Here is a 12226-nt window from a genome sequence, read left to right as displayed (position 1 = left end):
TATACTTGGTACTGTGACACTAAAGCTGCCTGTTTTTATTTGTGTTTTTGTTTTTGTTTTTTGCCTGTCTTAAACTGTTACATTTTGTTCAGTAGTCCTTTGAAGGACGTGAATTTTCCTCTATGTTCTTACCTGTGTCATGTTCTTGAAATTTAATAAAAATTTTTGTCATAAAAAAAAAAAAAGTGTCTGTCAATCTCCAGGACTTGTCCTGTCCAGCATCACAATAAACATACCATTGATTTAAATATAGGATTTGTAATACTTAGTTTTGCCTGCGGTGGCGCTGCAGAGAAAGGGAACGCTTACGGACAAGTTTCTCCACAGATCGATCACTTAGGGTCCCAGAAAGGGGATACTTTCTGACCATGCTCATGGTCAAGGGTCCTTTCTAACCAGTAAAACATTTTCTTAAGAGAACCTCCAAGGAACAACCTACAGGCCAATAGAGCTTGCCACAGTTTACTTTTGCTTTGCAGTATCTGTTAAATAAAAGGAAACCTGCTATTCATGTTGCCCAATCCAAGAGATATCTGGGCATTTCCTTGTATCTTTTCCCCACCAGTCTTGATTCATGAATCTCTCCCTGTTTGGATCTATGAAGAGATCTTTCAAGGCCAAGGCAAGATGGTGGAAAGCCACCAGGGACCACCCTGATGACTAGTGCTTAAGACAGCATGACAGTAATGACTCTCTGTAAGTCTTCCTTCTGCCTAGTGCTTCTGGTGTTTCAAGAAGTTGTTTCCCCATGGTCTGTACATACCTTGGTGTACTGTATGAATCCAGGTTTAATGGTACCAAAATGCAAGATAAAATCGGCCAATGCCAAAGGTTCTGACAACCCAATGAATTTTTGAAAAGTTACCTAAATTGATGGTCTCGGGACTCAACACTCAAAGCCAAACTATTATGGTGCCAGCACCCTATTGTATATCTTCAGAAGCCCATAAGTCAAGGGTGGCAATGCATGGGCCATAGATAAGAAGGAGAACTTCCATACATTCCTAACCTAAGTAAAAATTAAAAAACATGAATATGCGCTAAGGAGGAGCATGGTATGCCATTATCCAGGGCTAGTGTTGGGTTCAGCAGTGTTCTCCATGCTCTGCATTTGACTGTTGTGTTTGTAGAAATTGGATGACATCCTAAGTCTGGCAAGAAAACATAGATACAGTCTATGGCCTATGGCTATATTCATGTTCTCCAGGGTTCCCTAGGGCGGCATCCAACGTTTCCAGATGCCAGGAGTCAAATGCTGAGTTTTCTGGTTCTGAGAACGTTGCTGAACATTTAGGCAAGTCCACTCAACACTATCTAAGGCCAATGGTATTGACTAATTGCTTGGTAGGCTCAACCTTGGGGGATCTAATGAAGCACTCATAAAAAACATGAGAAACATGATGAGTTGAGCTGGTTTAGAGAACTGGTTTTGTCTTCACGATCCTAAAAAATCTTGATGTTTGACCTTGAATTGACTAGAATTTATTGCAATGACTGGACACTACTTGGCAGACAATGGTCCACCAGAGAACTACAATGCCTTCTTGGTGCTCTTTGAGGAAGGTTCCGGTCCTCCTCAGCTTACGGTGCACTTAGTCCCCCAGCTGTAAGACGTGAGATGATAAAGCTGTGGTATCAGAAGGGTTAACAGGCCTCTTCCTTCCTCCGTGATTTATGTGTCCGTCTAGCAGTAATCATAACTACATTATGATCTCTCCGCGGGCGGTAATCCAGATCAATTCTGACATGTTGAGACTATGATGTTTTATCAGGGGAGTAGTATTGTAAAGGAGTGAATGTCTCCCAGAGGAGCGTGCTTCCAACACAACCTCCCAAACGTTCTTAGGTGCCTGTAACACTGGGATTCCTCTGGAGATGAGACGCTCCGAGACAAGGGATCGGGCATCCTTAAAAATTCAAATACAGCTTTCTCCTAAGACCGAGCAGATCGTTCTTATAAAACCTCACTAAGATGTCAGGCGAGCTCTAATAAGGAGACATCTGCCAGGGAACGAGCAGCCGAGGAGCCGAATAAATCCTTATTCTTCACATGTTCCACGCTATTGACAAGTATGATCATCGGAGTAATATTTATCTGGTAATAGAGGGTGCATGGATTTATGGAACCACATCAACCAATCGATAACGTTATGGCCTTTTTAGTTATTCATTGGTTTAACTGAGGCTCCATAGATTTAAGTTGCAGATGCAGCAGCATCTCTCGTCAATAGTGATCGTCCATTGTAGCACACGAGACGCCTTACAGGTCACAAATAGAATCCAGATCCACAGTAAAGACTGACACTTAGTAGGAAAGTGCATCTCTATGCAACTATATAACGTTATATGGAACCTAAGGCCTGTAGGAAGCTTGGTGACGCTGCCGATGGGTATGGTTGGCACTAGTGGCTATGTCCAACTAAGGCCAGTTACACATGGACATACTATGGAAGTCCTTGTCCAAACTGGACGCTACTTTATGGACAGGGGTCTACTAGGGAACTACCATGTCTTCGAGGCTGCAGATCTAGAGCCCTGAACTAAAAACAGAATAGAGGCCTATGATGAACTCAGTCCAAGCTATGAGTCCCATAGTGGAACTAGGACTGTAGTACATTATACGGCCACAAATGCTTCTGTATTATAGTCACGTGAACACGGCCTAGGTCAGATGTAGACTTACTTTACTATTCCTTCTGGTCTCCATCCCATGATAGAAGGGCTTGAGACTTCTTTGCTTCAGAGGTTATCTGACCATGTAGGAGTCTGGATATCCCTAATTTCATAACACTAGGGATCCCGATTTATGTCATCGATACAAGAGACCTTGGTCAACCTGAGCTGTAGGCCTATTCTAGAAGATGTTTTAGAGCTCTATGTGTATCAGTATCAGGAGGATAGTCTGATGTAGCTCATTGTAGATGCATGGTCTTCAATGGCTCTGGGTATGGCCTATGATTCATGGTGATAGATAAGGTCTGCGGGATATAGAACAATCATTGTCTGACATCTTTTAATGGAACCTGATTGCCTCAGCTCTTTCATCCAGCTTCCCAATGCTTCTCTACGCTCCTCACACACAGCTCCGGCATCTCTGAAAGCAGGTATAGTCCCGCATGGTAATCAATGCAATGAAGAAAGTTTTGCACTCTTTAGGCCCTCAACAACTCAGCTGGGCCACTGTGCTTTGGATTAGAAGCCCGTAGGAGTCTATAGAGGTTACCGAAAGTCTTTTTCACATAAAGGAATAACGGGGCTATTGGATACGGCTTCATACTAAGTGCTATAACAGGAAAGGTTCCAGCTGTGAAGACACGTCTATAGAAAAGAGACACGATACGACGGCTGGAAGGCAATGTATTATTGTGGAGGAGAAATAAAAAGAGATGGTGGAGATGTCAATGAAGCTTGGGTAGGCTTTGTGAGTTTAATCTTTCATGAATAGGGTTATGTTGACCTCCAGAGTCTTGTTATCACAGAGTGTACAGGTTCAGAGATGACCCCTTGGCATCTGCGGGGGCTCGTAGGGCTTTACTAGGAAGCTTATAGAGCTTAATGAGGGGAGGGGGATTATTCATAATGTATGTGTGGTATAATGGTATACCATGTGGTATACCATCACCGAACAAATCCCGAGAAATAGGTGGGCACTACTAGCAATGGAATGATATATACTATATGTGCTGCTAACCCAAGAAGTGAACCCCCTATAGAGCCCCATACACATAAGAAAAAAAGTAATCTGAACCTGACCATTGTGACAGGACCAGCTGACTGCCTAATATTTATGAGGGTCTCCTGACTCCACTGACAGATGATGTTAGGGGTAGAAGGATTGGGCAGTTGTCCAATCCTTTACAATGGCCGGAGCCAGACCAAAGGTCCAATCAGAGCAGTTCAACATGACTGGGGATGGTAGGCAAGGCTAGGAGCAAACTGGGTGGAGTAGTGGGTGGAGCTAGGGGTAAATATAAGGAAACCTCAGGTGGGAAAAGCCAGTCCACAAGTCTGGCAAGCTGTGCTACCCTTCCACTCTTTATTTCAGTTACCATGGGGGGGGGTTCTATTATTTCTAGCCCCCTTGGGTGGGCAGTTGATCTAATTCAGTTGGTATAGATCTTTGGGCATAGTTTGGTTTTGGTAGTTTGGAAATGTTGGTGGGCCTTGGAGTTAATGGTAAAATTAGGAGTTTGGGCCCTATTACACTAAATGATTATTTGCCGTACTTGTTTGATTACCTGCCCATAATCATTTGGTGTAATAGCACCTGTGCATTGCTCTTTGTAATAGTCAGCAAACCGCCTCTCTCTCTTTAATGGGCCTCCTGGACTATCCAAGGACGATTCGGGCAGCCCCTCCCACTGCTCCCTGCGCCCCCATTCCCAATTTTACTGCACGCTATCTGTGTGTGTAATAGCAAAGACAGCAACCGGTGAACGAAGAGAAGCGAGCACTGATCGGACAGGTCGGCGCTCATTTCCTGCTCCTAATCGTGCCATGTAATATGGCTGTAAGGGGGGGGGGCACTGCAGTGTTTGGTCCCCAACTGTCCATAGATCTGTAGTTATTACATTTGTATGGTGCCTTTTTGGGTCTCTTTCAAGGAAGTGCCTTCCCCTTCGTGAGTCGGTAGGCCTAAGTTACCGCATTGTGGTTACATTGCCCTGAAGCGGGTGCGTACGGCTGGGGGCAGGCTTTATTAATGTGGATTGCAGTGCAGTTTTACTAGTTACATTTTTGGGCACCCAATTTTGTAGCTCCGAGGACCTCCCCAGTGTCAGTGGTGCAATACAGGTAAAGTTTACATTGTTATACATCCATGTTGTTATATTCATTATTTGATTGTCCCAATTATGCATTTTGTTATATGTTATAATAAAGGGCTGCTGTGTTCAAAATGTATCCAAAAATAATTTTTCTGTTGTTTATGGAAGATTTAAAGAAAGGGAGAGGGGATGGTTAGTCAGTCTGAAAGATTTGGGTTCACAGACCTGACTCTATAATACCTAGTCATGAATGCATATGTAGTATGGGTACCTTAATCTGTACTCCATTTAGTGAAAAATGCTAAGGTACTTTCCCAGTCTTCATTCTTCAAGGAGGTAAGAACTTTCCCAGGAGGATTTCCAGGTGGTCACCTCACAATTAGCATTGAACAATGGCAGGTGTATTGATGTATACTGTAGCATAGTCATAGCCAGGAGATGTCATCAGGAAAGTAGATGGGATGCAATAAATCAGAGGATGAGATAGAGATGGGTCAGCAGCATCAAGAGGTCAAAACCAGGAGAAGTATAACAACAAGTACCAGACCGTAAATTCGAGGGCAAGACAAAGGTCAGAATCAGGGTCAACAGCAATCAGGAACAGGAGCCATAACGAAAAGTGGGTGTTTTGGGTTTGTTTCCAGGCATATGAGGCATTTCCAGGAAGTCTTTGGGTGAAGGGTTAAAGGGGACATCCCAGGCAAGGGACAAAATACAGACAGGAAGGGAGTGGAGGAAAATAATAAACCATGTTAACTCACCCATCCGTATGCCTCGTAGCACAGCTCCGGGGTCCTGTTCCCAGCCACTGGTGACCTACAGCTTTGCTAGTTGCAATGTCACGTACCCCATTGCCTGCTGAGCCAATCAGCGACTGGGGCCAGACACCGCCCCAGTCACTAATTGGCTGAGCGGGCAATCGCTATGCTGGGCCATGACATTGCAGCTAGCAGAGCTGCAGGTCACCGGCGGCTGGAGACAAAAAAAAAACGGAACTAGATAGCCAATGCACCTATAAAATTCCTGATAATTCCCAAATTTAAGGTTGTTTTCTACAGAAGTTTTTGGGTTGGGGTTATCATGTACATGATGTCTACTGTTCCATACATAGTAACTATAAACCTTATATGTTTCTTTATCTTCCACCAGTTGTTCCATCGATGACCAAGTGACGCGAGTAGCCTGGCTCAACCGCTCCAACATCCTGTACGCAGGCAACGACAAGTGGTCCATAGACCCTCGTGTCCGACTACTGAACTACAACAAGACCGAATTCAGCATCATGATCACTCAACTGGATGTGGCAGATGAAGGTCTATACACCTGCTCCTACCAGACCCAGGATAAGCCCCACACCACACAGGCCTATCTCATAGTACAAGGTAAGTTCCTGATCACCGTTCAGTGGAAATTCCTAATATAGTCCCTGATGTCTTCAATCGTCCTAGGTGTTTATGAAGAATTTACAATAGATTCACACAGTATGTGCAGATTTGTGTTTGTGAGCTTATAGGGAAACGGCCATGTTGTTGATCACATAATCCCCCTCTTTTTTGCATAAGGGGGACAGGCTGAGAAAGGAGTGAAAACTTGGAGAATCTCCTATTAGGGATCCCCGCCAATATCCAGAGATGGAGACACTTCAAAGAATGTGTCTTGCTCTTGATATCTGGTGTATCTCCATTGCATGAACAAGCCATTGACCACTTCTTCATTGAAATTGAAGGCTGGTAGGGTCCAAGCAGTGGAACTTCCCAGATTATCTTTAAAGTTGTACTCCAGAGAAAATATCTTTCTTTTTAAATTAACGCGTTTTAGAAGGTTATATAGATTTGTAATTTACTTCTATTTAAAAATCTCCAGTCTTCCCATACTTATCAGCTGCTATATGTCCTGCAGGAAGTGGTGTATTCTTTCCACTCTGACACAGTGCTCTCTGCTGCCACCTTTTTCCATGTCAGGAACTGTCTAGAGCAGCAGAGGTTTTCTATGGGGATTTGCAGCTTCTCTGGACAGTTCCTGACATGGACAGAGGTGGCAGCAGAGAGCACTGTGTCAGACTGGAAAGAATACACCACTTCCTGCAGGACATACAGCAGCTGATAAGTATGGGGAAACTTGATATTCTTAAATAGTAGTAAATGACAAATCTATATAACTTTCTGAAAGCAGTTTAATGTTTCCTTGTAACTTAACTACACAACCTCTTTAGAGACATGTCAACCGTGCTGCCGATACTACAGTCCCACCTGGCAGAAGGTCCTGGCTATACACTGAAGCAGCGCAATGTACTATGGAAGTCTTTAACCTTACGATCTCTGTATACACTCCTCCGGTCAGGTCCTGATCCATTCATTTAGCCTCAGTATATATAATTACCTATTAGTTAGACCTCTGGCGGGTGAGCGTCCCCCTGGATGTCACGTGTCACCTATAGGCAGTGTTCCCTCGCACAGAGTGCATGATAAATGAGTACATTTGTATCCCGAATTATTAAACTAGGAGGGACGGATGATATTTCTGCTTTGCCTTCCAGCCCGAGGATGTGTTGTGGGTCGGAGCTGCTAAACATTCATTTATGATGTATAAAGTGTAATTATGGGTTGTTGCTTTTAGTTATTATCAGAGGTTCCTCGCATTGGCAGCTCAGTCCAATAATGAGTCAGAGAATTACAAGACACTCTCCAGAGCACACCGGGGGGAAACCGGTGACTCTGACGGGGGAGCGATACACAGTCTGGGTTTGTGTGCGACTGCGGAATATTTATGGGCTACTTGTAGGCCTTACTGTTAGTCTATGGGCTGATCTGTATTATGGCGGGTGTCTAACCTGCTTTAATATATTGTATGCTGCAACACGCGCCAACCAGCTCAGGTCATCTATCAGGGCCATGAGAGGGGCATTCCATTTCTTCTGAGCACCAGGGGTGGTTAATATGTATCAATGTTTGTTCTGATGCATTATGGGGGCCCCCTTTAAGTGTTCCTGTCACTTGTTGCAGAGACATGTGAAAACATCGGTTTCTCTCACCTTTACACCTGACTTAAAGGGATAGTCTGGAGGAAAAAAAATGTTTTCAAATTAATTGGTAGAAGAAAGTCAAACAGATTTGTAATTTATTTCTATTTAAAAATCTCCAGTCTTCCAGTACTTATCAGCTGCTGTATGTCCTGCAGGAAGTGGTGTATTCTTTCCCGTCTGACACAGTGCTCTCTGCTGCCACCTCTGTCCATGTCAGGAACTCTCCAGAGCAGTAGCAAATCCCCATAGAAAACCTCCCCTGCTCTGAACAGTTCCTGACATGGACAGAGGTGGCAGCAGAGAGCACTTTGTCAGACTGAAAAAAAACACCACTTCCTGCAGGACATACCGCAGCTGATAAGTACTGGAAGACTGGAGATTTTTTTTTTTTTTTAAATATAAGTCATTTACAAATCTGTATAAATTTCTGGTACCAGTTGGTTAAACAGCAATTTTTCTTCAGAGTACTACTTTAAAGATCTGACAGGGGGGTCAAACTTGATGTGAACAGAATCTAAGTAAGTAGTGCCATATATGTTTTTTTTCAATGATATATGGGACAGTGTACTCCCATACGATTCCATCTTTTTGCCAAGGCCAGGCTATACACTGGCTTTAAGTCCACCTCTTTCCAGGTTAACAGGGTCTGGACTAGGGACTGCTCTCATTGGGTGAGATAACCATGTGACCAAAGCTTCCCACTCTCATACATGTGACAAACAAAACATTATATACAAAAAACAAATACTTAAACACAGTACAGTGGTGCCTTGGATTATGCGTATAATTCGTTCCGGGACCGTGCTTGTAATCCAAATCCACTCTTAAACCAAAGCAAATTTTCCCATAAGAAATCACTGATATGCAGACAATTGGTTCCACACCCCAAAAATAAATATTTATTATTCTGAATAACATGTAAAACAGTTGAAACAAACATTCAGAGACAGCAGAATATGTGATATTATAAGTTACTGTACAGTAATGGAGAGGATGGGAAACACAAGGGCTGACAGAGACTGTAGGGAGCATGAAGGAATGAGCGGGGCAGATGTGGGCACATACATGCAGCACTCTCTGTCCGGGGAGAGAGGGGTTACAGCTATGGAGAGATTACCTCCACAGTCCTGTCCCCTGATGTAAGCCCCAGCCTGAAGTGGATCTGCTATGATTTGGAAGGTGAGGGAGACTTCCTGGGTCAGAGTACAGGGCTGTAGACCCCGCTATGCAGACCATGCCCCTCCCCCTACTCGACCACCCACCCAGTACAGGGAGCTCTTAAACCAAAGCAATGCTCTTAAACCAAGTCACAATTTTGAAAAACTGCGAACTCTTAAACCAAAACGCTCTTAAACCAAGTTACTCTTAAACCAAGGTACCACTGTATATAGTGCTAAGGAAGGGATTCCTCAGATACATGACAACCTCATACACAAAGTAGCTGGGATACAGGTATCGGGACACTGCACAATGCAAAAAACATCAGTGCTGTGACTGCCAATATCTCTCAGAGAGTCCAGACTGTTCATCTCACAGAGCATTGTCTACATTCGATATAATTGTAGTAAATCCTAGTATTAGATCTGTGTGGGTTTTTAGCCTCCTGTTTATTGACAGCAAGCAGAGGTCTTGAAAACGGTTAAAAAAAATAAAGTATATTAGATATTATTTTTAGAGTTAAAGCTGGGACTGAGGACCTTATAATCACCCTCATCATCCTCATTATAGCAGGGCCATTGTGGAGAGTCCGCTGGCAGGTATGGAGAGCACCTGTGGCACAGTATACAGACGCTCCGTCCTATCCCCCGCTGCTCCCTTGTGCCGCAGTGACACGTGCGGTGTGGAATCGCCGTAGCCAATTGCGAGGCGGCTTTTCATTCGGCCAACTTGATAATGGCTGTCATTGTATGTGTGCAGGGGCCCCATCTGGATTTGCGGGAGAGAAGCTGTCAGTCACAGAACCTAGCGCCCTCCCCCCTCCCCTTACAATCAGCTGTATTGTCAGAGCTCTGAAAGCCTTTCTATTGTGGGATGGGGGATAATTACAGCTTGACGGTGTTTTTTGGAATTGAAAACGCAAGTCTGCACGAAGGGTCCAATTCAGCAGAAAGCGACAAAGCCAAGGAAAAAAACAAGCTAAAACAAACAGTCCAAACTTTACAAAGATGTCAGCAGTTTGCTTCCTGCTTAATTCCCCTGAAATGAAGAGCCGTGCGTGAAGCCTTTCTGATGTGGAACGGCGCGGATTCCGCTCTTTGCCGCCCCTGTCTATTCAAAGTTGGACCGTGACCTTAAAGTGGAAGTCAACATGAAAAAAGAAGCCTTAAAGCGACACTACATTATACGTGGATCTGGTGGGATTTAGCGACCACCTTGGGGATTGCAGAGGACGCACTGGGGAGGTGGATTGTAGACTTTATTATAACACATCTTTTCTCTTCATCACTGGTTACAGATACTTTAAAAGGCATAAGAAGCATAGGATCACCAGGTAACCAGGCCTCCAGGATCACCAGGTAACCAGGCCTCCAGGATCACCAAGTAAACAGTCCTCTGGAATCACCAGGTAACCAGGCCTTTAGGATCAACAGGTAACCAGGCCTCCAGGATCACCAGGTAACCAGGCCTCCAGGATCACCAGGTAACCAGGCCTCCAGGATCAACAGGTAACCAGGCCTCCAGGATCAACAGGTAACCAGGCCTCCAAGATCAACAGGTAACCAGGCCTCTAGGATCACCAGGTAACCAGGCCTCTATGATTAAAAGGTAACCAGGCCTCTACGATTAAAAGGTAACCAGGCCTCCATGATCAAAAGGTAACCAGGCCTCCAGGATCTACAGGTAACCAGGCCTCCACAATCAAAAGGTAACCAGGCCTCTAGGATCAACAGGTAACCAGGCCTACAGGATCACCAGGTAACCAGGCCTCCACGATCAAAAGGTAACCAGGCCTACAGGATCTCCAGGTAACCAGGCCTCCAGGATCTCCAGGTAACCAGGCCTCCAGGATCAACAGGTAACCAGGCCTACAGGATCACCAGGTAACCAGGCCTCCAAAATCAACAGGTAACCAGGATTACACAATCACCGGGTTACCAGGCCTCCAGGATTAACAGGTAACCAGGCCTCCAGGATTAACAGGTAACTAGGCCTCCAGCATCGCCAGGTAACCAGGCCTCCAAGATCATTAGGAAACCAGGCCTCAGGAATCCACAGGTAATCAGTGTTCCAGAATCACCAGATAACCAGGCCCCCAAGATCACCAGGTAACCGGGCCTACAGGATTGCCAGGTAACTAGGCCTCCAGGATCTCCAGGCAACTAGGCCTCCATAATCACCAGTTTACCAGTCCTCCAGGATCTCCAGGCAACTAGGCCTCCATAATCACCAGGTAACTAGGCCTCCAGGATCACCAGGTAGCCAGGCCTCCACTGCAGATCAGTCATCATGGTGTGTCTGGACCATTAAGACTTCTTCACACATTAGGTTTAAAATTCCAACATACATTTCCGCTGTAGAAATCTGAGGCTCTGGATTTGCCGCAGCAGATTTGCACAAGGATTATCATTTGATGGGGCTAATCCTCTTCGTTCCCATCACAAATACATGACATGCTGCTTATTTATCCCGACAGGTTGTTTTTCTCTGTGTTTTGGCAAAAATCTTTTAAGAAAATTTCCTATTGCATAGAAAGGGATTTTAGAAATTCTATTGACATCATGGGTGGGATACATGGGTGGGATACAAGGGTGGGATACATGGCTGGGATACATGGAGGAAGTTACAATGCCGGGCATCCTTCCATGAGTCATATTGCATCCCGCCGATCAGATAGGTACTAAACATGACCTATGTGATCGTTACAGAGACGCCAATATTATATGACGGTATAAAGAAAACTGTTAGGTGCTTGGATGTGAAGAATAGATTGCTGAATCCAGAGCCCAAATGATAAGGTTAAAAGCCAAACTACTTTATTTCTTCATATAAAAACATTAAAAACTGTATGACCGACGTGTTTTGAACAGCAATGTGTTCTTACTCATGATGCTTTATTCTAACTGTACCACTATACAAGCAGATTTGCTTTTCAGGACCATAGGAAAGCTGGATACGGCTGCCATAACACCTCCTATAGCTGTTTCTAGAAACAAAAATGCGTCACAGATCTTGATAGAAGAAGGTGCTGGAGGAGTTATTGCTGCCATATATACCCCCACTAGGGATGATGGACGGCTGAGTGGCGGCAGAGTTCCCATAGACCAGCTCCGGGATCATTTGCCAGGCACGTCACACATCCCTAGTGTTAGCATAAGGCGCAGACTGCTTCTCCCTTCCAGCATAGACCATGGTGTCGATCACATTGGCTGAGAGCCCAGACATCATTGTCTCAGCAGAGGTCGGGCCCCACCAGCCATTCATGATCTAATCAGATGAA

General features: G+C 44.7%; 1 protein-coding gene across 1 annotated transcript in view; it reads left to right on the top strand.

Moving 5' to 3' along the window:
• Positions 1–12226, top strand: part of IGLON5 (IgLON family member 5) — a 342036-nt gene that overhangs the window by 284745 nt on the left and 45065 nt on the right. The window contains 1 exon segment of the mRNA XM_069949022.1: positions 5916–6148. Within this exon segment, the coding sequence (XP_069805123.1) occupies positions 5916–6148 (233 nt within the window).

The sequence above is a fragment of the Dendropsophus ebraccatus genome, chromosome 12 (assembly GCF_027789765.1).
Source record: "Dendropsophus ebraccatus isolate aDenEbr1 chromosome 12, aDenEbr1.pat, whole genome shotgun sequence".
NCBI lineage: Eukaryota > Metazoa > Chordata > Amphibia > Anura > Hylidae > Dendropsophus > Dendropsophus ebraccatus.
This window is presented reverse-complemented; position numbering and strand designations above follow the sequence as displayed.